The sequence below is a fragment of the Brachypodium distachyon genome, chromosome 3 (assembly GCF_000005505.3).
Source record: "Brachypodium distachyon strain Bd21 chromosome 3, Brachypodium_distachyon_v3.0, whole genome shotgun sequence".
NCBI lineage: Eukaryota > Viridiplantae > Streptophyta > Magnoliopsida > Poales > Poaceae > Brachypodium > Brachypodium distachyon.
In genome coordinates, this window is record NC_016133.3 from 7,945,895 (window position 1) to 7,970,830 (window position 24,936).

Below are 24,936 nucleotides of genomic sequence, written 5' to 3' on the forward strand. Positions count from 1 at the left end.
CCACGAGTAAGCTGATCAATTTCAGCGTCACTTCTGAAACCGAAAGGGTCCTAGGTGGCTAACATCAACCAACGTCACTCGACTCCAGGACAGCCAGGTGCAGATATATATATATCCATTTTACACCTTGTCCCACAAGCCTGATCTCTTGATGATGGAAGTGTGCCTGATAGCCAATATCTGACGAGATTCCCACACATAGTACTAGTTGGTACCTTGTTGCCATCCGGGAACCCCCTTCTTTTGTGTGTTTTCTGCCTCCTTTCCTCCCAAATGATGAGTTGGCTGCAAAAGCTAGTTGGAATGACGCCGTGAACGGCACTTTTTAATAGGTATACACTTACCTGATGGAGTGTCTAATAGCTAGCCAGCATCACCATTGCAATTTGCCTCACTAATTAATTAATTAACATGTGACCCTAGGATCCGCGTGGCATATCCTATAATAATTGGGAGCAAAATTTAGGTGAGCTTTTCCTTTTTTTTCACAGTGGAGGAGGCACCACTTACAAAATCGTGCTACTTCCGTGCATCTTGATATATATATATAGTTGCCTTGGATTTCACTTTTCCAAGCTGATGACTCGGTTTCTTCCTTGAGAACTTTGTAGCTATCATGGTTTTGTGTGATGGTAATTGCACTAACATTTTAGGTCTAGTCTGTATCTAACTGGCATTGTAGCTCAGTTCTTTGAAAAGCAAGATCTTAGCTTTCCCATGCACAACGCACAAAAAGGCATTGGAGCCTTGGAGGCATGCACACACTGGCACATGGCGCACACATTTATAGTGGACACTAATCTAGTGGCCACCCTCATTAGTGCACTAGTATGCCTTTGATTATTTTGGGGCATATAGTTGAGATCCTACTGCTTGCCACCACAAGAATGATGCTGGCAGCTGGTAGCTCCAATTCATAGTCATGCATGGAATTGGTAGTAATTTTCCCCGCCTTAAAAATGAGTTTGGGACTTTGGTCAATATAGGAGTAGTAAAAAAGGCCATAACTAACCGTAAGGAGTCTTCGGATCAGCATTTTTCTTGTGAGGTTTTGTGTCCTTGAGACGGCGTCTTGGTGGAAGAGGCGACGGCGTGGAATAATAGTCTCCTGTCTCCATCCTATTCCTGGCGCAGTCAACACGATCTACTCCATGAGGTTAGCGGATCTCGCGGTTTGTTTTTTCATTATTTTGATCTTCTTTCTAGTCGGTTCGGTGAAGCAGATCGACAACATGCCTTGCAAGAGGTGTGTCCCCGGTCAGAATGCGTTCAACGATATTAGATTCTCATCGGTTGTGGTGAGCGACTCATGCGGCTATTCAAAACCTATAAGTTTAGTCCAGCTTGTGCAGCTTTGGTCTTATGCGATTTCATCATTGGAGACATGGAGAATTTTCAAGATACGAATGACGGATAAGAGTTGTTTACTTCAAAGAATCTTGATGTAACTTTTAGTTTTATTAGGCTTCTTTGTTGTTGGTTTTCGTTCCAATTTCGATCACTTGTACTTTGTTTATTAAATCAATAAAGCCAGATGTTTCTAAAAAAAATATAGGAATAGTAAAAATGCATGGGTTTAATTAATTTGGAGTGACCTCGAGGCATAATTGATATTCTAAATTGCTAGCATAAGACCAATTAATGTCAGAAAACAATTTACATAATAATATTGGCAATTTGGCTCATTCCACAAGCAATATTTGTGCAGTACGGGAAAATGCCTTATTCCACAAGCAAGAAAACAGTTTACATAATATTTGCGCATTCACAAGCAATCTCAAATAGGAAAGGAATAGCAGCAGCCACATCGCCCCCCCTGTAATTGTCACCACATGCCCTGGCCTCGAGGGATTTGGAACAAGTTAACAGTGACACGGGAGAGGGAATACTCCAATAGCAACCAGATACAAAAGGGAGAACGACGGTATATATCTTTCTGCTTCGATGAAACTGTGGGCATGTGAGATGTGTTAGCATGGATGCACATGGGGACAGATTGTGTGCATCTGGAGTCTGGGAATGTCCCAAGAATTGATATTGGCAGATGCAATGCAACCTTCCAAAGCAAAGCACCTAAGCTAGAGGTTTGTCCCCTTGCGTGCATCCACTGCATCAAAAACATGAAGACAAAAGCCGGTAGACATGCATGCGTCTGTCTTTTGGCACTGCTCATGACTCACACAAGAGAAACACTCCGAGTGCATCAATGAAAAACCCGTTCGTTTTAGCACGCTTACTCAGAACCACAAGGACAAACAAAGTCGACGCGGCTCAATTCAAGTGAAGCCTTTTTCACCGCACCTTTCTCACGACGGTTCGACGGAGGAGAAGCAAAGCGTGCTAGAGGAGGAGGATGGAGACGGGTCCCGGGTTGGGACAAAACAAGTGTGGTGAAGGGGATGGGTCATGAGATAAACAATCTTGTTGTGACTTGTGAGTGGTGGTGCACAGACATGCTACATTGATATACATTGGGTAAATTAGGTAAAGCAGGCCCATGGCTGATGGTGCCTCCACCAATCATAAAATAGACCTCATCCAACGCCTCCCTGTTGTGGCCCACACACGCACGCACTTGACCCTTCTTTCTTTCTTTCTTTTTTTGTTTCATTCTTTCTTTGTCCATGGAACATCAAATATATCTCCAAACATGGTTTTGCACACAGGATTAACCCTGTAGCAAGGCTACAAGAAAAATGCTATGCAACTAGCAGTTTGAGCGTTTTCTGCAAGACTGCAACTGGGCATGTTTCGGCGCAGCGATTGTGGTCAGGACAGCGAAGCCGCAAAGACGTTCAACGTCAAAGAAAACCGCGGGCTTTGTCCAAGATTTTGCTTGGAACTAGTAGCATCATCACTTATCTCAATTGGATCGAGAATGCATGACCCTTGGTCATTAGGCAGGTTGGCATTTATGCATAGTCGACCCTTTTTGGTCTCAACTTTAGTTGAGGACTTGAAATTATGTAACCGTTTAGCTGAACAAAATAAATGTATCGCCAATCATACATATGGAGAAGTGTGATCTTTTTCTTTCTTACTCCCTCCGTTCCATAATTGTTGTCAAAATATTACATGTATGTAGACATATTTTAGGAATAGATACATCCATTTTTGAGCAAATTTGATAAAAGAATTATGAAACGGAGATAGATTGTAATTATTATAGTTCGCAAAAAATGTATAAACATGAAACAATTTGCAAATAAAATAGAATCACATAATTTTGCATGATCAAATCTATATACCTACTATATATTATGCATAACTTGGTGGGTAAAAGTTCCCAAACAATTTACATTATTAGCTGCCTGTATAATAAATAGACTAGAGTACATACATGATATGAGCCATGTAGTGGATTTTCTTGTTCTACTCTAGCCATCTCTTTATTATCTTAAAAATAATGCAAAATGAGCATTATGTTTTTCATAAAAAAACAGAAATATTCCCACCCACTTGTATAGGTTGGGTACACTATGGATCTGCAAAAGGTTGAGAAAATATATTTTCATTTGTAGGTTGTACAAAAATATGTGGTGGTTAATAGCAAAAGAAAAGAAACACTATTGCTTGGCCACCATATCTTTTTTGCTGCTCACAAATGAAATATCATTTCACCCAACTTTGTAGATATTTCCTTACAAATACTTGTTATATAAATTTATTTATTTTTGCAAACAAAAAACTTTACTCCAGTTGGTAGGGTAAACTTGGGCCAAATGCCCAAATCCAAACACACCCGCGTCTCCTCGTCGCCTGGCCGCCGGCCTATTTCTTGCTCCCCTTCGCTGCTCGTCTGCTCCAGCGCCCATACTTCATCTCTCCTTGTTCTAGGAGAGCCCCTCCAACCGCAAATTCTGGCTACGTCCCTCCCTCAACCGCCGCCGTCGCCGTCGCCGCCTCCCTCAACCGCCGCAGTCGCTGCCTCCGTCAGCCGCCGCCGACGGGCTTCCCCTCCGCCGCCGGGCGCCGGATCCACTTCGCCTTCCGGGAGCCATCGCCGCCCCGTCCAGATCCGGTTCGCAGCCGTTCCCGACCTCCCACCCTCTACCTACCCTTCTCGTCCGCTCGACTCTTTTGGGCGAGTTTAATCTGCTAGTAAAAACACACGCATTGCGTGTTCTCTGGAAAGTTAATACTTGAGGAGTTTTACATTAGATTTTTGTTTTTATATTTCCAGATTGATTGCTAACTTCATCCCTGATTCTATGGCATTTTGGCACTTGCAGGCTATGTGGTCAGAGGAGTGGGAGTTGTATCCATCGTCTTACATTGGCGCTCAAGTGATAGATTACGGACCAGTTACTGAAGACACCAATGATGATCGTAGTGGAGACCTGGCGGTTTCGATGGATGCCGTTCTCCCTGATGATCTCTTAGAGAAGGTTATTTCCTTCTTGCCTGTTGCGAGTGTCATAAGGTCTGGCTCTGTTTGCAAGAGGTGGCATCAGATTGTGCACGCCCGGAGGCAGACATGGAGTAAAATGATTCCTCAGAAGCCATGGTACTTCATGTTTACTTGCAGCGAGGAGGCCGTGTCAGGGTTCGCCTATGACCCAAGCCTCCGGAAGTGGTATGGATTCGACTTCCCTTGCATTGAGAAGAGCACCTGGTCAACTTCCTCATCGGCTGGGTTGGTGTGCCTGATGGACAGTGAGAACAGGAGCCGCATCATTGTGTGCAACCCCATCACTAAGGACTGGAAGAGGCTTATTGATGCTCCTGGCAGCAAGTCAGCTGATTACAATGCTCTCGCCTTTTCCGTGAGCAGGAGCTCTCATCAGTACATTGTGGCTATTGCAAGGAGCAACCAAGTGCCGTCAGAGTATTATCAATGGGAGTTTAGCATCCATTTGTATGAATCAGAGACTGGTAATTGGGTGTCTCCCTTCGCTGAAGTGTTACTCGGATGGCGAGGAGGTGATGAGTGTGTCATCTGTGATGGAGTCCTCTACTATCTGGTGTACTCTACAGGAGTTTTGGTGAATAGTGGTGAGCATCGCCATTGTGTTTTCATGTATGATCTCTCTACCAGGCCTGTTCACACTTCTTTGATGAGCATGGCTATACCAGTACCATGCCCTCTTACATGTGGCCGGTTGATGAATCTAAGTGAGAGGCTTGTTTTGGTTGGGGGTATTGGGAAGCAAGATAGGCCTGGTATCATCAAGGGAATCGGCATATGGGAGCTCCAGAACAAGGAGTGGCATGAGATTGCTCGTATGCCCCACAAGTTTTTCCAAGGATTTGGTGAGTTCGACGATGTTTTTGCGAGCTGCGGAGCGGACGGTCTTATCTATATTCAGAGCTATGGGTCACCCTCCCTTCTCACCTTTGAAATAAACCAGAAGCTGTGGAGGTGGTCAGCGAAGAGTCCTGTGATGAAGAGGTTTCCGTTGCAGCTGTTTACTGGTTTCTCGTTCGAGCCAAGGCTGGACATCACTTCCTAGTTCGTATTTTGTTTCACCTTGCCGGAGTTCTCACATCATATTTTGCCCTGTTTTGGAGTTTGTGAGTCAGGAGATCATGTCAATGAAGGCATTTGAGCACAGAATTTTTTTCAATTCTTATAGATGTATTCTATTTATTGCTGGAGATATCTTCTAATGGAAATGGTGGCTTAAATTGCAAATCTCTTCTCTCATTTTTTTGCTAGTTTGATTATAGGAATGGTACCAACTTGACACAAGAACAATTGTTTCTGAATTGCAAGAAGATTGTCTCTTTCATGTCTCTTTTTCTTCACGATAGTGCAAATGGAGTACTTTATTTCCCTGCAAATGGAGTACACAATTGATTATATATATATATATATATTCATTTGCTTTCATTCCCTGCAAATGGAGTACTTTATTTCTCAGAAGATTGTCTCTTTCATGTCTTATAGTCATTAGTGTTTTGTTCTTTCTTCAGTTCACATGCCTTTGGCTGACCTCTTTTGCTACTGAATTTTGCCTTGTGTTATGAAATCAACAATTACATGCATCCATTTGAATTCCGGTTCTGAAGCTCTTCTATTGTGGTTGGGCCAATACTTGAAACAGTCCTTGGTCTTCCTGCCGTAGAGCCATTAGATAGTGCAAATGTTGCTTTCTTATGGAAGAGCAGAACTGTTGTGGCATGTTGCCTTCTCTTGTCGTCCTACCTATCCAATAACCTTTCTTTTTCTTCACTATAGTGCAAATGCAGACTGTGAACTGATTAGACATTGCTATCAAACTGTCGGCATGTTGAATTAAAGCCGGAGAAATTTGTGGTTTGCTCTGCTTTACTGTTGTCATTTTCTTTCCCTGCCGCAGTTTCTTTGAGGTTACCATCATCCCACATTGCATATTGTAGTAATATCTAGTATCCATGTAATGCATAATTTATTGCTGAACTGTATTGTACAGCAATGCGTTGTACTGCATGTTATGCCTATTTGCCATCGGAAAGCATGTGGTTGTGCAAAGACAGGCAGGAAATCATACATCAGGGTACATGATGTGATTGCCACTGCTCCAAAACCCCAAATGTGTGCTTAACGCCTGTAGTAAAGGGCTATCTGTTCACTGCAAGGCAAGGAAGGATGTGAATTGTTTTAGCTGTCTAGGGTCATGTTGTGGTTTCATCAGAGAATCCTTTCCCTTTGATCAGTCACAGATTCTAGTGTAGCTAGCAGAGGCGATCTCAGGGGAGTGCTGGCAACATGAACACATGGTACTGTAGCTTTGGATGCATTGCAGCTCTGTTCCAGTTGCCCTCTCTGATGGTTAGTGCAGTTCTGTATGTAATTGTTGAGCTTTTGGCCATTCCTTGTAAACAGACACATTTTTATCAGAAATTCTTTTACTACTTTTTCTTTTCGTGTTTTACATGACAATATGACATGGCCGGTGGGGACTTGGTTGCAGTTACTGTTGGGCTAAGGATAAGATTTCCCACAGGTTAAACATGTTCCATGTCTGCTAGCTACTGTCCAGTAATCATGCCAGTGTCTTTTGTCTGTTTAGGCCACAGAAGAATCAGATACATGTAGACAATGAAATCAGTGACATGGTACAGCAGATTGCTATGTCCAAAACCAGACACGTCACACGAATAGTGCTTCTGTGTCCAGTTAAAAAAAAAGTACTCCTACTACTTCTGTGTGACTGTGTCCATCCCACGTCATAAAACCTTTTCTTCTTTTATAAAGAAGGTTTCGTCTTCCTGGGTCATTATTCATCGTGACATAACGAATGAGCATTGGCATGCATCAATGCATGTGAGTATCACAATGGCATGTAAATCTAGAGTGTCTTTTGTTCCAATCTAACGGCTGAGAACCATTGGTAGTCCAACAGAAATGTGTCTGACCTGACGAGCGAATTAGAGAGGCGACGGGAAATCGTGCTCAAGGAAAACCGTAGATATAACAGTTTTTCCTGGACAACTCGCAAGCAAATCAAGGCATCCTGTCCCAGCACCCAACGCGAAGCAGCCTGTGTGCTGTGTCCAGCCAAGTGCACAAGCCCCCAATCCCCAAGGCGGCAAGGCCTCCCCGTCCAGCCCACAACACAAGCAAAGATTAGACGAGAGAGAGCAGAAGTGCCGCAGAAGAGGCTACTGCCATGACCATGTCCTGTCTGTCCCCTTCTCCGCTGCAACGAGGACTTTTCTTCCATCTGCCTCCGTCCTTTCTCTCTTCTCTCCCCCATGCTCGCTCTCGCTCGCCTGCAGCCACCATGTATACGTCAGCTGCCAGCTGCCTCCCCCATGCTCCTGCATCTCCATCAGGCCTGCTTTCAGTCAATACGCAAGGAAAAAAAAGGAACGAGACTTTCTTGGCCGCTTCGCTCAGCCAGGGAACGGGGAAGAAGAGACAGACAGAGAGAGAGATGTGCTTGGGAGCCGTGTCGAGTGCTTCACAGGTCTTGCGTTGTTATTGCATCTGATGGTCTCTAGGACAGGAACAAATTCAATGCGAATTCATGGGCTGGATCCTGACCTGTGACGAGATGTTGCATGCATATATGCACTGCATTCATGTTCATGTGTGCTTGCTCTCTCTCTCTTCTTTCGCTTGCTTGCTCTCTCTTTCCCTTTGGGGCTCTTGCCGGATGCTGCTGCTCTGTACACTCTATCAGAGCTTTTAGGAGTTCCAAGGTTCTCCCTGCTCTGCCTCGCTCATAGATGCTTGTACGTAGTTGAAACCTTTCTTCAAAGTTGCCCACAATGCATTCAAACAAAAACGGATTTTTTTTTTCTTCTTCTGAGTATATATGAAAAAAAGGACTGTCACGACTAACAAACAGAGACTCTGTGCATTCTGCAAGGCCCCATGATGTAGCCATTGCGTCCAGTGTGATGCGTGCTGAAGACTACTATTTATATTTCCCTACAGCTGGCCCCTGTTCAACGCAGCTGTCAGAACATGAAACTAATGGAGGAGGGAGGCCCATGCTTGAAGAAACGGCTACTGTATCCTGTGGGAAGGAAGTAGTTCAGACCGTCTGAGAATCCGATGGAGGCCTAATTTAAGTGGATGCCTACTAGGCACTATCCTGTAGCTGTTGTTGGAGCAGTACTAGATCCTACGATACTGATTGCAGACAGGTACCTATTGGTAGGAGGCACTCCGTAAATGCTGTTCTTGTTGTGGTTTCTCTTCGTTACATTTTTTTTAGATGAACTTCTCTTCGTTACATTAATGTCGTATGGCATGCATATGCATTATGCAGCAGAGCTGCTAGTGATGTTGCCTTCAAAGGTGAGATGCATCTTTCAACGGAATGGAACGTCTTTAACAAGAACTCTGCTGTGTTTTTCAGTTTGTGACTTGTGAGATGTACTACATTGGAGATCACAGTTATTGTTCATGTGGTTTTCGGTTGCTTTTGTCATTGCTTATTTCCGATTTGATGATTAGTTTGCTTTTTCTTTTTTTTTTGCGAAGGATTAGTTTGTTTTTTCGGTGAAAAAGATGTGATGATTTGTTGGTAGGTAAACTAATACTTCTTGTTAACTGCATTAAAAAATTCTATGAAAGATAGGGTAGAGATGATTTATAGCCCTGAAATAAACCTCAGTTTTTCTGCCATTTCCAACTTTTTTTAGGGGGTCCATTACCACCAGAAGCCTGCAGATTGTTTTGTTTTTGGAGGGAAGAAAGCTACAAGCTCTGTAACCCAAAAAGGACATGGATCTGGCCCATACTGGGCGACTGGGCTTGATTCCCAAACAAGTACGGTCTTTCCGGGTGGGAAGGCCGACCAACTTTTGTGCATTGAGGTCGAGGAGCAACTGGCCCGACAAAGACAAGAGGATTATATCCCGGAAAAAAATTTAAGAGGTTACAGCAGCTGATCCAGCTCCAAGGCCTTGGCTCACAAAGCGCGTAGCTTCTGCAGTGCGCATGCCCCGCGGCCCATATGCACATGCTTGTCTGAAGATCCCTCATTCCCAATTTAAGTGTGATCTTGGAAAAATCCGGAGTATCAGGCGCAAGGCCTCTTAGATTGCACGTACATGTTTGACATGGAGAAACCCTAGCCTCGTGCTGATCCCCAACGGAGAAACCCTAGCCTCCGCCGTCTTCGAAAAAGGTTCGATCTCTGGCTGTTCTCTTCGTCTCTCACGATCGATCTGGCGTTGAGAGCGAGGAGAACAACGGATCAACGTCTGGCATGTTGTTTGCTACATTCTTTTGTTAGGTTTGTGTGTTTTTCGATGGCGTCTTGGCGATGGAGACGTCGTCGTATAGAAGAGTATGTAGCCGTTGCACCTTTCTCGTCCTGATGTAGCCGTTGCAACCTATGTCATGGAGTCGCTGGTTCTCACGACACGTTTTTTCGTGTTTTTAATTTTTTTTCTTGTTGATTATTCGACGGAGATGCAGTTTTATAACTTGTCTTGCAAAGGGTATGTCACCGGCCATGGCGCGTTCAATGATAGTAAGTTCTCACCGTTTGAGATGGGCGACTCATGCGGCTCTTCAAAAATCTTTAAGGTTAGTTCAGCTTGTGGAAGCATGGTATTCTGCAATTTTGTCAACGAATACGTGGAGATGCATCAAGATGCGACTGATAGATCAAGAGAAGTTTACTTCGTAGGACTACAATAGAACTTTTAGTTTTGTTGAGTATTTTCGTTGTTTTATATTCGTTCGTGTATCGATCTTTTGTACTACTTGTTTCATGAATCAATCAGCCAGATAGTTGCTTAAAAAAATACCAGACACCAAGGGAGCTCTAAAAAAAAGAAAAAATCCCGGCTACCAAGGGAGTATCCGGACGTTTGTTTTAAAGAGGGAGTACATGTCAACTAAACTTCCGGCACATTCAACAAAACATCACATAATCATTTTAGCGTTGCCGTGCAAATGCTTGCATGTGATGCTAAAACATTTACATTTGCATAGAAATTTTGGATAAAATCCTAAGGATTTTTTATTTTTGATTATTTGATTTGCAGGCTTCGTTTTTTTAAATTTTTTGGATGATTTGAATCTGTTTACGTTAGTAGGAACTTTTTCATCCGATCAAAATCCTTAGATAGTTAGATGTTTTGGAAGCTAAAAATCTCATAGGTATTTTTCTAAAAGATTCTTCTGTACCCTCTATAAGAAAATATTCATCCACTCAAACATCTTGAAAAGATTCTTTGTTTTCCTATGATTGAATCGAACAAACTTTAACATGAACATAGTCTTGTAGGATACAATGTTCATGATACAGTAAGATCATATTATTATCTTGTTTTTTTTTTCTGTTCACGTGCTTTTTTCAATGACGAAAATCAAAGAGAATCCAGTCTCAAATTCCTACGCCCAGTCGCCCACCACCACTGGTCTCTCCCTTGACATTTAAGGAGGTTAAACATACTTTTTTACTGGCAGTGCTTTCTTTTTAATCTGATAAGCCAAGTCGAATAGTCCGTTCAAACAACCAAACAATCCAAAAACAAAAGTACTATGCGTACAATAGAAATGGTACGATTTCTGGGCGACGTTAATCAAGACCATACAACAAATACAAGCAAAGGGTGGACGGTGGACATGTAGTACGTTCAAGAAATCGTACAAGTTTTGTTGTATGCATGGTTCTGATAAAAAAACACATTACATTGCACGTCGTGAGGCTGGCCGGCAGACGGCAGTCCGGGCCTACACGGTAGTACCACTACCACGTATCCAAACAAAACTAGTCATTCGGGCATTCCATTTGCTAACGTTTTTTGTTGTTGTTCAGATGATTTCATTTGTTAACGCTGGCAAACGATTGTGGTTCCCAACTACTCCTACCGTAGTTTGAACGAAAGCGAGCCAAAAAGCTCAAAAAACCAAACGGCATCGACGAAAGGAAAGGCGGAAGGGGGCAAAACCGGAACGCCCTGTTGCCTGTTGGCCGCAAAGCGAACACTGCGCGCACCTTTCTCTCCTCCTTCCCCTTTCCTGCTCCCCGCACCCTCAAAACTCTCCCCCACTCTCTACGCCGCTAGTGGCATGGGCTAGGGAGGGAGCCCCTATGCCTCGCGTGCATGTCCGCGCGGGCGCAGACATAGGCATGGAACGGGCCGCCGCGGCAGCGGCAGAGCTGGAGGCACAAGAAGCCCCACACGGCAACCCCCCGGAGGTTGCGGGGCCGGTTGTCGGCGCGGGCGCGGGGCAAGGACTCGAAGAGCAGGAGGGTTCCGACGCGGGCTGTCCCCTTCGAGGTGTCTGCGGGAGGGAGGAGGAGGTGCCGCTGCGGCTGCGGCTCGGGAGGGCGAGGCGGAGGGCCGGACCCAGCACGCCGGCGCCGTCGTGGAAGGTGGAGCCTTCGCCGGGGCTGCTAGAGGGGGAGATGCATGCTGCTGCTGCTCCGGCGGCGGCGGCCACGAGGAGGAGCTCGGCATCGTCGTCGGCTTCGGCGCGGCAGCTGGGCGCCAGCCTCTGGGAGATCCACGACGTGACGCGGGAGGGCCGCCGCAACGGCGCACGGAGGCGCCGGAGCGGGAGGGGGCTTGTCGGCATCGGCGCCGAGGTGGATAAGGTGAGGGTTTGCATTTTTGTCTGTCCAATGGTGCGGCATAGAAACTAAGATTACTACATGAATTATTTGACTTCTCTACGACCAACGCACCAAGACGATCATATCATAAGAAATGCTATTGCTGTCCAAACCAAATAGACGCACGCAACCATTCAGTGGAGTTCTTGTCGGATTCAATATATGTGTTCTTCTGCACTTTGTGATTAATTGGTAACAAATACTACTACTAATAATTTTGTGTCAGTAAAGTTTTGGTGTTCTTCCCTTCAAATTTATTTCCTTTCGTACCACTTACCAAGCACCAATTCAGCATTCGTTAGGTGGCTAGTCTGGACCTTTCTAGTATGTCCAGGACCTTGAGTATTACTGCAATTCTGCCCTACCATTGCTTCAGAGTCAACAAAAGTAATTGCTCTTTGAAACTTAGAGCTGACCAAATTGGACAGGAGTATAAGTTTGTGTAGTGATAATGTGATATGCAAGTGAATTTGTCTATTTTGTGTTTGTACTGATGGGTGCATGCACTATGGAACGTCACATCTGTCAAGGTGGCTGCATGCCAGTGCCCAGCATGTCACGGCAGCTTGTCTAGTCTATGGGAGATCCACAACTTGATGCGGTGTGGATGCGGAGGTGCCGCAGTAGTAGGGGATTCACTAGAACAATCGGTGATGTCTTTCAGGTGGGAGTTTGGGTTTGGTTGTACTTTGGTGTGCCATAGAAATTGAAAGAAGGCCTTGGTTGGCAGCAACGAAAGAAGTCTTGTTACTGCATAGTTGGGCTTTTATTTTTGCAGATATGTCAAATCTGAAATGTAGTACTCTCCAAACCAAACCTTTAAAGGTTCTGTTCCATTTTGTTCATGTGTTGTTCTGCATCTTGTTTGAGCATTTGTTGTTCACCCTTCAGTTAGTCCGTTGCTGGTACCACTATAACTGACAATTGACATATCAAATCAGCATTAGGTGGGTGTCCAGTATGGACCTTTCTAGTCTGTTGAGATATTAGTACAGTTTTGCCCTACCATTGGTTGAAATCGAAAAGAAAATTAATTGCTTGTTGAAACATAGAGTTGAGCAAAATTTTGCAGGATTGCATTCTTATTGTTAAAATTTCCAGCCAAAGTCTAGAAATGTAGCATTACTATAGTTTTCCTTGCTGTGAAAACTAAAAAATAATTTAGCAAGACTCACAATTTTGGTTTCATGGAACGTGAATCATTTGGCTTCACAATATACCAACTCAGGTAACATGTTGGTTTTTTTTGGCAGAAGAAATGCTTAACAGGAGCACAAATTGCATGTCATAATGAATGATGGCTCTTCCTTAGTAAATGATATAATTGGTTCAACCTGTTTTTAACAATTCTCTGACGGTTCTTTTTTGCATTCAATTGCCATTCAATTGCCAAGAAATTGATGAATTACTTTCCTTGATGCTGATTACAAAAGTTTTGATCTTACTAGTTTCGATCTGAATTTAGAGCTAGTACCTGCTTGGTGTTCGTTAGTGGTTTTACAGCTTCCTCTTTAGAGCTTGTATACAGTGTTTACACATTCAGGGTTTGTAGCCTATATGTTCAATGTGCTTCTCGGGTGCGTAGCCTGCAGTTGTTTCTTTACTTTAGGGCACTCAAAATGAAATTTTCATTATATTTAGGCATTGCAGGACTTCATTTTTTTGTTGGGTGTTACGTTTTAAAATTGCCATGGTATGTGTATCTAGACAAAACTGTGACAGTTAATTTGGATCGGAGGGAGTAGTAAATTGGGGCAGTGCCTTTATTCTACAATATGCGGTGTTCTTTTGATTTCAGAATTCATATGAGGTATCAATATGTGGCCCAGCCGGCCAGGGTAGGTATATGTCATGTGGGAGTGGAGCCCTGTTGTTCGAAAAATAATCTTGCCTGGGTGTGGCTTGAAACAAAGACCCACCTAAGTCGGTCTAACTTGAGTAACCTTAGGTGTCGCAAACCAGACAGCCCCACAGCATCTGCTAAGTAGATATATTTGAACATTCAAGAGATCCTATCTGCCAGATATGCAGAAGCCCATCGTTTTATGATTCCTTAGTCAAGTGTTGAACTAATTGCTGTTCTATCTGGAGTAATTTAAATTTATTTTCACAGTTGTTGCTTGCTAATTGTTTTCTTCCTTGCCGTTCAGCCTCAGGGTTCAGGCGGCTTTGATAGGAATCTTGCAGATTCATCTAAGGATCATCATAACTTGCGTCAAGAACGGAGTCATGCAGTACAACCTTTTTCCCCTGCAAGTTATACCAGCTCAACTGGGGTGTGTATATTTCCCTCAGTTTTTATCTTGGTTGCTTCGATGTTCTTTTTCGTGGGCATGGCGCTATATGCTACTGTTAATTACTATATGCTATTTTGTTATTCATGTTAGGATCTGGTAAAAATACATGTTCCGAGTACACCATTGCCTTTTTAGCATGTTTTATGAAGACATATTATTGAATAGTCTAGCACAGTAGCACCTCTAGTTTATGCTTTGAAAGAAATCATGGTAGTCTGGAAGTAATTGAACAGTATGTTAATGGCCTGTGCTACTGTTTTGGGCTTTGGGGTATTTATTTCTTTTGGTGAGGAAAAAAACAAGAAGGGTGAAGTTGTCTCGTGGTAGTTTGCAGGCTTCATGAATTAGTTCCATACTAGATAACTAGAAAGTTTTCTTCATTCATTGATGCAATTGAATCTGTTGGCTTAGCACGTGATTCTGTACCTCTCATTTTACAGGATTCCTATATGTACCGAGCTATCAACCCAGCTCGTTCTTTGGATGTCAAGGGTAGATCTAGGGGGGCAGGTGATAACCTTAATACATCAACAGAACTATTGAAGGTTCTAAATCGAATTTGGAGCCTGGAAGAACAGCAAACTGCTAATATGTCAGTGATTAAGGGTTTAAAGTTGGAATTACAGCAGGCACAGGCACGTATTCATGAAGTTACGCAGGAGAGACGAGGATACCGCCATGAAGTTGCTTCCCTAATGAGGCAACTCTCTGAGGACAAACTTGCTCGGAAGAATAAGGACCAAGATAAGATTGAAGGAGCCCTTTTTTCCATGCAAGATGAACTAGAGGATGAGAGACACCTTAGGTGGCGTTCTGAGGGTCTCCATAGGAAGTTTGGCAAGGAGTTAACTGAGGTAAAATCAGCATTTCTGAAGGCAGTTAAGGACCTTGAGAAGGAGAAGAAAACAAATCAACTCTTAGAAGACCTCTGTGATCAGTTTGCAATGGGAATTCGAAACTATGAAGAGGAAGTCAGTGTGCTAAAACAAAGGCATGCAAATAGTTATGAACATAAGTTTGATAAGTCGGTGCTCCATATTTCGGAAGCCTGGCTTGACGAGAGAATCCAAATGCAAAATATTGATGTCCATGAAGACTTGCTGCAGAAAACCACAATAACAGAGAGGCTGAGCAGTGAAATCCAGGCTTTCATTCTTGCTAAAAAATCAAGTAGCTCTAAGACTAATTTAAAATTGAAATACATAAATGATAGTAGACGAGATTCTAGCTTATGTCGGCAATCCCTTGAATCTGTCCATTTGAATGGAGCCACCAGTGCTCCTCAGCTAGCCGAAGATGATGATGATTCTGTTGCTAGTGATTTGCATTGCTTTGAGCTGAACATGCATGGAAATGGCAATCATAAACATCACCATACAGGACCCCACAGAAGTGGCACAGCAAGCATGGATGCACCGAAGAGAATATCAGAATACTCTTGTAGTACAGCTGGTGAAAGTTCGCATATGTCACATGCGCCAATTTATGCACAGAAAGACAAGGCAAGGTCTAGTAGCAACAACCCACAGTACGCAGATAGAATTCCAGCAATCAACTCATACAGCAGTGCTGGAATTACTCCAGCAGAAGAACAGAATGAAATCACTTGCACCCATATTTCTCGAGGATCTCACATTGGCTCGTCCGTTCACAATTTGGAGGCTCGTCATGCTGACTTGCTGGGCCAAGAATCCCTTGATCATTACTCCGGAACAAGTCTATTTTGTGAAGGGACTAATTCAGGGGATTTATGCAACGTCCACAGTGGCAGTCCAGCACGAAAACTGAAATCCACGCTATTGGGCCACGAGATAGTTGAATGCTCACCGGAATTGCCAGTGGGGGTAAAGGAGAACACTCTGAAGGCAAAATTACTTCAAGCAAGGCTAGAGGGGCGGCATGCTAGATTGAAGGTGTCAGGAGGTTCCTTATCCAGCAGGAGAAAATGAGATAATGGCGCCAATGGGTTTCAGTTTCGCAGTTTCGATGCCATGCAGCAAATCAGAGCAATATCTGGCTTATATAGCCGGGGCATTTCCTTCAGCGTCAGTCAATTCAGTAACCTTGTACATTGCTAGCTACAGACTATGTGAATCCTATGCGACTGAACATCTATGTAAATTAGTCTGTTAATCAGCTGTCCAGGATGGCGAGGCCAAAGAACTCAACTTTGATAACGATTTTTTGTATGGCACTTGCATGTCGATAACCTTTGCCTGTTTAAGATCTTTCCATGGCCAGTCTATATGAGGCATTTCATTTTGCATCACTTGATGTTCCTGGAATGTTAAGATCCTTTCTATTGCAGATGTGCAGCTCGAATGCATTGCAGCTAAAGTTTTACTGGTGCGTATGTCCACTGCTCGTCAGCACAACAGTACTCCAGTTTTTTTTTTTGGCGATCGAACAGTACTCCAGTTAGTGTGTTGTTTTCTGACAGTGCATTAGTGTGGTGTTTGCTGTCTGGAACCCATGAGTTTCCTTCGTAGTTATGTATCCATGGCGCATTTGCAAAAAAAATTCGCTTCGAAACAACAGTAACCACCGACAAACAACCCATGGGCCCCTGGCCACAGGAAGTTTGCTGCAAGTACGGCCAGCCAGTACTTGATCTGTGCTCTATCAAGCACTAGTTCCTGAATCCTGAGGGTCCTTTACAAAAACAAAAGGTGATACCAACGTGATAAGGGATGGCCTGATCTTCCAGAGAGCAACGTGGATAATTTGTATGATTCTACAAATCTTTCGGCTTTTCATGCGTCGCCGACGAACTTGTAACCCAATGAAAAATTGCAACACCACACACTTGTGCAGTAGCCCGCCGACCACAAGCGGTTTCGCAATTTTCCAATTCCCAGCGGAACGACAGATTACGCACAAAATTTCAGTAGATAAAAACACCCTATCGAAACTAATATGATGTATAGGATTCCAGATGAATGCTTCTCGCAATTCAACAGTCTCGAAAATAGCTAAAACGTGGTCTAACCCTAACCCTAGGCGTACCACTTGTATATATAGATGAGGTGCAGACCAAACACGCAAACGGACTCAGACTCAGACTCGAACTAGGCTCGACTCAAACTCATACAACCAATCCGAATAGGACTTCGCTTAAACAAGGACTCGCAGGTCCGGGCGCCCCTTAGACGTGTCGGACTCGTTGTAGGCTGTTCTGGTGTGCCTCATACTCGTACTCAACTTGTGGTGGTCAGATCATTCTTGTCGTTGGCTGCCCCTTGCACACAAGTTGTTCTTCTAGCGATTTGTATCCTCCATCTTCATTTGTGGTGCGCATATCTTGATGTTGGATAACAACACATGATGATCATCGCACGCGGCCTCCTCTCCATTCTCCACCATTGCCTCAGCCTCAAACCTGATTACACAAAGATACAAAAACTTAGGCAGTATAAAATTCTCATCAATATAAACATTAGGTGTAGCTAGGAGTGAATTCACCTATTGTTCTAATAGCTTGGACGTGCTCGTGTAATTGGTCCAATGCGTAGATCATTAGGTTTATCTTAAATAGTAAGATCATCATTAGACAAAGATGATAAAGGACTAGGGATGACCTCATCAAAAGAGCTCCTGAGGATTAATTCGGTTTTCTCACAGATTGAGCAGTCCATGAATCCTTGATTGAGTTTCAGATTAAAAAAAAACCCCTTAGCCGTGTAGCTTTGTTGAGCCACTACTTAGGATAACCTTAGTCTCATAACCTAATATGTCCAGATACTCAAGCTCTTCTAGGCGTTCAAGATTTTTCTTTTTAGATCAGAACATATCAGTTTGGTATCTGAAAGTTCCTGAAACGCGGAAGATAGTCAAATAATTAATAGAAGCCATGTCTCCATCCAACGTCATGAATTAACAAAGACAACCATCCACTCATATCTTTATTTGCCAGACTAATCAATTTACATCTATCTACTCCTTCCGTCCGGTATTAATTGTCGCAACTTTATGTAGATCATGTATTTACATACTAAAACGAAAACCCGTTTAGATGCACGTAGTATTTAGACAAAGTTGCGACTCTTAATACTGGACGGAGGGAGCATATCTCTAGTTTCTTTAATATTAGGTGTTCAGTGTTGACCATTTCAATAAATTTATTCATCATGATATTTATGAGCATGAATAATTTATTTAAGCATTTTCATTGGGTACTGAAATCAGATTGGGTACCAGGAAAAATATCCTTTGGTGTGTCTTCAGATTCAGTGTCGGTATGCTCTAGTATTTCAACAATGACTAAACTAGTAGTCACTATGCCGAGTTGTACTTTGTTCATTGACAACTTATGAGATGAAAGCTTCTATCAAGTGAAAAATTGAAAACTTTTAATCATATACACATTAGATTTTAAATAATCATTTATACACATTTTATGAAAAAGCCCATGGGCAAAATTCTCTACGGACGTTTTCATAAGATGTGTTTAAATGATTAGATGTTTCATCTTTTATCCGATCCATATATTTAAGATCTCTATAATGTGTCTATATATATTTAAGTCGAATGTGGTTGACAGATTTAAGTTTCCACTGAGAAGGTTTTCAACTCGATACATTCCCTGATTTCATTTAATGCACAAATTAGCCGATCTTTGCTCCGCCTTCGATTTTTCAGAGAACGTTTGAAACGAACAATGTTCCGCCTTCCGACATGACATCCATCCATGGAAACTCCCGGAAGCAGCATGCTTTCCACGCCGACGCGCCTTTCCCAATTTTGCCCCGTCGACTAGCCCGTTATTGTATAATAACCACCTCCCTTACTCCGTTCTCCTCCCTTCTTCCCCTCTCATCCCTCGCCTTCTCGTACAAGCCTCCGCCGGCTAGGGTTACGGCCCACCGTCCCGCGCTTCCTCCCCCTTTATAGAGGCGGCGGAGCGCATGGCCGGCCGAGACGCATCTACGGTGGCGGGGGCGGCAGCGGAGGCGGAGATGGATCCGGACTTCTCATCCGGCGAAGGGGGGCCCAGTTTCGAATTCGCGTTCAATTCGGTGAACTTCTCCGACAGGGTGCTCCGGATAGAGGTCGTCGGCACCGACGATGCGCCGGGGTCCCGAGGCGACGTCGCCGGAGGATCCCTCTCCGATTGGGCGCGCCACCGCAAGCGCCGCCGCGAGGAGCTCCGGAAGGAGAAAGGTAACCTTATGGTTCTGGTTTAAATTTTCTCTTCCCTCACGCGATTAGACTGGATCTTTTTTCCGTGATTTTCTTTTTGGCCTATTTGCAGTTTTTGGGTTAATTTTGTTCATTTCGGTAGCTGACCATTTTAGATTTGTGATTAGGGAAAGGGAGGAGCACTAGAATGGAATTCATAAGTTATTTGAGTCCGATGTGTTGTGGTGCAAATATAAGAGTGATGTGGCACTGAAATTTGTGTGCGACTGAATTAGTATCAGATTTATTGAGACGAAGCAATCAATAAATTATGTACTCTATACGTCCAAATAAAATGCAGAAAATCTTTAGTCACATATTTGAATGTAACCGTGGTGTTCACAGTACCGAACCAGGCCAATTGAGAATAGCCACGGACATCAAATGGCAACTAAGAAAATTTGGAATAATTTGCATGTGATGTGTCTTATTGGTGTGATACATTCAAGATGGTAGGTATGATTCATGCAGCATGCAGTTTGGTGTGATTCTTGCAGCATAGTTCTGCCTTAGCCCTCAGGTAAGGGACAAGGTGATCAATTGTTTGACAGAAAATGTAGGATGCACGAGAAGATAGGTTGTTGGTTCATACATAGCGCAAGGATGACATCACTATAATTCTGTTTTTCTGTGTCCATTGGAAGTGGGTCTGTTGAATTGAATGCTGCTGTATCTTGAAATGTAGACCTTCTGGTATTCATATGCTATAATCAGAAATGTTGGCATGTTGCATTGTGTTATGTTCTGATCAAGTGCTTAGCTTGTTGTTATCTATGTATGATGTGAATGTTCTTCTTTCTATAACTAATTAAATCTTTATCTGCAGAGTGTGCAACACACATGTCAGACCAGACAAATTGCAATGACGTTGAAGCAGAAGAATGTGATGCATATGAAGAAAACCAAGAAGAACCTGTAGCAATGATAGAAGAATCTCCACCTAGCATTGGTCTAGATGGTATGACAGCTGAAAGTTCTACTTACTGTTCTTTCTGGATAGTTTTTAAACTTCCATCTTCCTGTATAAATATTGGCCAAGTCTAAAGGAGTTTTCTAATTAGGCTTTTGATAATCTCTATTTGTAAGAAAATATGGATTCCCCTACCAAATCAAATTTCTTTTGGGTATACCAAATAATTCAGTAACAGAAGTTTGCTTGATTGCTACTTCAAATCTACTGACTGTTCATATCAGGAAACAAATGCCACTAGTTATAACTTTAAATGTAACATCAATATTTTGAACGATGTGGAAACTGTTTCATAACCTCATTAAAAAATGATCACATGATCAAGTATGACACTTCATATATTTGGATTTTGGAGAGGAATCTTTAGGAAGTGACTCCAGAACTCTCCACAATCATGTTCTTGTTACACATCTAGGTTCAGCATCAGTCTGCTTTTTTTGTTCTCTATTTTTATTGATACACTTAAGGTCAATATTGCCCTGCTTGCTAATCACTTTTAAGAACTACGAGAGACCTGTGGTACGTAGTCGGTGCTGGCACAATCCTTTGATCAACTAGTTAGCCCATGATTACCTGTTTCTCTCTATGTACAATATATACTGTTTACACCTAGCAAGATAACCACCAACTCTTAGTTAAGCCCTTGTTTCCTTGTTGGTTGCTTGAACTTGGTTTTGCTGCTTCATTCCAATAGGATCCTTAGGGGACATCGATAAGATACTAGCAAGTGTTGATGCAACTAAATGAATATTCAACTTTTGGGTTGATGAAATGAATCTGCCCATATAGAAGAACAGAGTGTTCCAAGTGTTTAGTAGTAGAAAACCTGCCTAGTGATTCTGTTCTAAACCTTTGCTCCCTTTTCCTATTTCTCTTTCATTTCTCTGACCTTGGTATCGTGCAGGTGATGATGGACGAAGTATTGACTCTTGGACTGTGGTGAGCACACCAATTTTACGAGTAAATACTATTTATATCAGTTCGGCGATTCTGGCTGCAAAAAGTCAGTTCTTCTTCAAGGTAGTTACGATAACCTTCTGAATTACATTTATTCGATATTCAGTTCACTTTAGCAGCTGTCTGATAAGCTCCATGCTTCTTAGCTTTTCTCAAATGGCATGAAAGAATCAGATCAGAGGCATGCAACACTTAGAATTACTGATTCAGGTAATATGATGACTAAAGTGAACTCGAATGTTCTTCGCCTTATAATTTGTTCAGATTTGCTATCGTGGTTGTAATTATTATTTTCTATATTCTAAATTAAAATACAGATACTTGTGGTAAAGAAGGGAATCTGTTTCCAAGTTTCTGCCACCAACTTAACCTTCAATGTTCCAAATTGATAGTTTGTCTACTCTTTTGCATGCATAACTTTCCTCGATCAATTACTGGAATTTATGATACTTAACCAAAATAGCTGTTCCTTTTTGTTGAACTGTTCCGTTGATCCTTATGGCTCCTTGTTTTCATTCTACTTGGAACAGAGGAAAATGCCCTTATGGAGCTTCTAAGCTTTATGTATAGTGGGAAGTTGACAACAACCGAGCCCACTCTTCTGCTCGATATCTTGATGGCAGCTGACAAATTTGAGGTTGTTTCTTGCATGAGGCATTGCAGCCAGCTTCTCACAAGTTTGCCCATGACCCCGGAATCTGCACTACTCTACCTAGATCTCCCATGCTCCATTTCAATGGCAACTGCAGTTCAGCCTCTGACAGATGCAGCTAAGGAATTCCTTGCCAACAGATACAAAGATTTGACTAAGTGAGTGATTTGCATTGTTTGGAGCTACTTTTCCCTCCTTTGAGGAATACATTATTGCCAGAAAGTCATGTGTGAAGTGCACTCAAGGCATGCTTTGTCTAATTTCAGGTTCCAAGATGAAGTGATGAGCATCCCTCTTGCTGGGATTGAAGCCATCTTGTCAAGTAATGACCTACAGGTGGCATCTGAAGATGCCATCTATGACTTCCTGCTCAGGTGGGCCCGTGGACAGTACCCAAAATCAGAGGAAAGACGTGAGATCTTGAGTTCTCGTTTACTACCGCTAGTGCGCTTCAGTCATATGACCTGTAGGAAATTGCGGAAGGTCCTAACATGCACTGATATAGACCATGAGCAAGCAACTAAGTGTGTCACAGAGGCACTTCTATACAAAGCTGATGCGCCTCACCGGCAACGAGCCCTTGCAGCTGACACAATGACCTGTCGGAAATTTGCAGAGCGAGCTTACAAGTACAGACCTCTGAAAGTGGTCGAGTTTGATCGACCGTACCCACAGTGTATAGCATACTTGGATCTGAAGCGTGATGAGTGCTCCCGACTATTCCCGTCAGGACGGATATACTCGCAAGCATTCCATCTTGCAGGGCAGGGTTTCTTCCTCTCAGCACACTGTAACATGGAGCAGCAGAGTACGTTCTACTGCTTTGGGCTCTTCTTGGGGATGCAAGAGAAGGGCTCAATGAGTGTGACAGTAGATTATGAGTTTGCTGCGAGGACAAGACCGTCAGGGGAGTTTGTGAGCAAGTACAAGGGGAATTACACCTTCACCGGTGGTAAGGCAGTTGGGTACAGGAATCTCTTTGCGATTCCATGGTCAACGTTCATGGCTGATGACAGCCTCTTCTTCATCGACGGCATGCTGCATCTGAGAGCTGAGTTGACAATAAAGCAGCCCTAGTGATGCATTAGCCGTCTGAACTGCATCGCTCTGAGTCCAGTTTTTTCATGATGGGTACTAATGCATAAATACTATGTGCTGCAGATATCTTCTTGTCTCCTCAATGCGCTTATTTCTTTTGTTGATAGACAGTTTGGAAATGACAAGTAAAAGCCTCTTTTCATTCACTTGGAAGGTTATATGCCCCTTTTTGAGTCCAGATTGTGAAGAGCTACTGTTGGTCTGTTGCACATACCAGCTGGAGACCTAAATTACAAACCTGATCGGTGACTCCAGATAGTTGCTTTCTAACTGACAGTGTACGTGTTGTTTCATTCACCTCGTTTCTAATTTGCTTCTATAGTTCTATGGATGCAAAGTGTTTTCGACTCGCTATGTGCCTCCTACCTGGTACACCACATTGGTGATAATAAGCCGGCAAAACCTCAGAAATTCCTACCTCCGCCTGTGTATCCATTGGTCCAAGAATGAGAATTCACTCGCTCAAGTTGACAAAACCCAAGTTGGGCAAACTGGCAAGACGGTGACGAGGACGCCAGCTCCACGGGACAGGGACCGTGCAGCAAAAGCACCACACGAAGAAACACACACTGTACAACAGGCGCGTACAATTTGCGTGCGCGCGCTGGCTAGCTAGGCGGTCGCCGTCGGCATTGCTAGGCCTAGGAGCGACGACGGCCGACGCCTCAACGCGCGCCCTAACAGCGAGACGCCATCCTCCTCACCAGTCCTAACACAGAAGCAAAAAGCCGATTTTCCTGCTGCCATGATGGATTGATGGACGGGTGGTGGGCAACCGCTGCCGGCCCGTCCCTGTCCTCCCGGATCCGATCCTTCGCTTCGTTCCTTTACTTGTCGGTGCACCGCATCTTCTTCTTTTTTTTTTTCTTCTTTTTTATAGATTGAGAATGAGATCTTGCAAATTGCTAGTTTAGCGATGTTTTTTAATTTGGGCGTTGTTAATCAAGCAGTTTGTGATTGGCTTTGTTGGCACATCAGGTGATCTTTGGCCTGCTAGTGTAAACATCACCCTAACGCTCGTAGTATGCTGTGGGATCAAAACTTGCAATCGTAGGGAATAACCTGCCACCAGGAATGAAAATCGCACTATGCACAAGTGTGCAAGAGAGCCGGGGAATATGGTGAGTCGTGAGGCTAAGGGGCAGCAGCGAGCGAGCTCGACCCAATGTGGCCGGTGGCTTCTGCTACTTCTTTGGAAATGGTTCGCCGGGGACTCCTCCATTGAATCCGGGTGGTCGATCGCTAGTCCGGCAGCGCGCGGGTCATGTCATGGTGAAATGACTAGTTCATTTGACATTTTTGTGTTTGACTGTTTGTGCTTTGATGATTCAATTTTGACCTGAAGCTTTTTGGTTATTTTTTAATTGAAGAACTTAACTCACTATGCTTGATTTATCAAGTTCAGCAAAATATTTTAACAAAAATTATTTAAAAAAGAAGAGAAAGAAACTGTGTGTTGCAGTTGCATATTGTCTGACCCAAGTCTGAAGTCTCAGGAGTGAGAGGGTTGAACTGATCACGTGGAGAGAAGCCCAAGTCTGAGGAGTGAGCTGGTTTGACGTGGAGTCGTGGAGAGAAGCCCAACTGGAATCAGAATGACGTTTGGAATTAATTTCCCTCTCCCCTTCTTTTTGGCTTTCCTACTTAATTAACGAAAAGTAGTGCTACTTTATTTCATAAAAAAAATACTCTGGAATCAGAATGACGTGGAGTACTGAAGATTTGCAAAGTATTTTGAAGGAGCAAAGTTTGCCTAGTGTTTCTATCGGT

General features: G+C 43.3%; 3 protein-coding genes across 3 annotated transcripts; all 3 read left to right on the forward strand.

The window, feature by feature from the left end:
• The first annotated feature begins 1,985 nt into the window (after positions 1–1,985).
• Positions 1,986–5,826, forward strand: LOC100840225 (F-box/kelch-repeat protein At3g61590). Its single transcript, XM_010235814.3, has 3 exons — positions 1,986–2,084; positions 3,707–4,021; positions 4,233–5,826. Exons 1-3 carry the CDS (start codon positions 1,986–1,988, stop codon positions 5,451–5,453), a joined length of 1,635 nt encoding a protein of 544 aa, XP_010234116.2. The 3' UTR covers positions 5,454–5,826.
• Positions 5,827–11,353: 5,527 nt separating this feature from the next.
• On the forward strand, positions 11,354–16,580 carry LOC100840531 (uncharacterized protein At5g41620). The gene is made up of 3 exons (XM_003571135.4): positions 11,354–11,996; positions 14,165–14,290; positions 14,752–16,580. The coding sequence occupies exons 1-3, from the start codon at positions 11,490–11,492 to the stop codon at positions 16,258–16,260; spliced, it is 2,142 nt and encodes a 713-aa protein (XP_003571183.2). The 5' UTR covers positions 11,354–11,489; the 3' UTR covers positions 16,261–16,580.
• Positions 16,581–19,095: 2,515 nt separating this feature from the next.
• Positions 19,096–23,459, forward strand: LOC100826874 (BTB/POZ domain-containing protein POB1). Its single transcript, XM_003572153.4, has 6 exons — positions 19,096–19,471; positions 20,316–20,447; positions 21,364–21,479; positions 21,563–21,626; positions 21,947–22,226; positions 22,335–23,459. Exons 1-6 carry the CDS (start codon positions 19,216–19,218, stop codon positions 23,143–23,145), a joined length of 1,659 nt encoding a protein of 552 aa, XP_003572201.1. The 5' UTR covers positions 19,096–19,215; the 3' UTR covers positions 23,146–23,459.
• Positions 23,460–24,936: the final 1,477 nt, after the last annotated feature.

Excerpts from the sequence above, each read along its gene's own strand:
- LOC100826874 (XM_003572153.4), top strand. The coding sequence starts at position 19,216 with ATGGCCGGCCGAGACGCATCTACGGTGGCGGGGGCGGCAGCGGAGGCG. Across the intron at positions 19,472-20,315 it reads GGAGCTCCGGAAGGAGAAAG|AGTGTGCAACACACATGTCA; the intron begins GTAACCTTATGG and ends CTTTATCTGCAG. Across the intron at positions 22,227-22,334 it reads AGATACAAAGATTTGACTAA|GTTCCAAGATGAAGTGATGA; the intron begins GTGAGTGATTTG and ends GTCTAATTTCAG.
- LOC100840531 (XM_003571135.4), top strand. The coding sequence starts at position 11,490 with ATGCCTCGCGTGCATGTCCGCGCGGGCGCAGACATAGGCATGGAACGG. Across the intron at positions 11,997-14,164 it reads TCGGCGCCGAGGTGGATAAG|CCTCAGGGTTCAGGCGGCTT; the intron begins GTGAGGGTTTGC and ends CTTGCCGTTCAG. Across the intron at positions 14,291-14,751 it reads GTTATACCAGCTCAACTGGG|GATTCCTATATGTACCGAGC; the intron begins GTGTGTATATTT and ends CTCATTTTACAG.
- LOC100840225 (XM_010235814.3), top strand. The coding sequence starts at position 1,986 with ATGGGGACAGATTGTGTGCATCTGGAGTCTGGGAATGTCCCAAGAATT. Across the intron at positions 2,085-3,706 it reads GCAAAGCACCTAAGCTAGAG|GGTAAACTTGGGCCAAATGC; the intron begins GTTTGTCCCCTT and ends TCCAGTTGGTAG. Across the intron at positions 4,022-4,232 it reads CGCCGCCCCGTCCAGATCCG|GCTATGTGGTCAGAGGAGTG; the intron begins GTTCGCAGCCGT and ends TGGCACTTGCAG.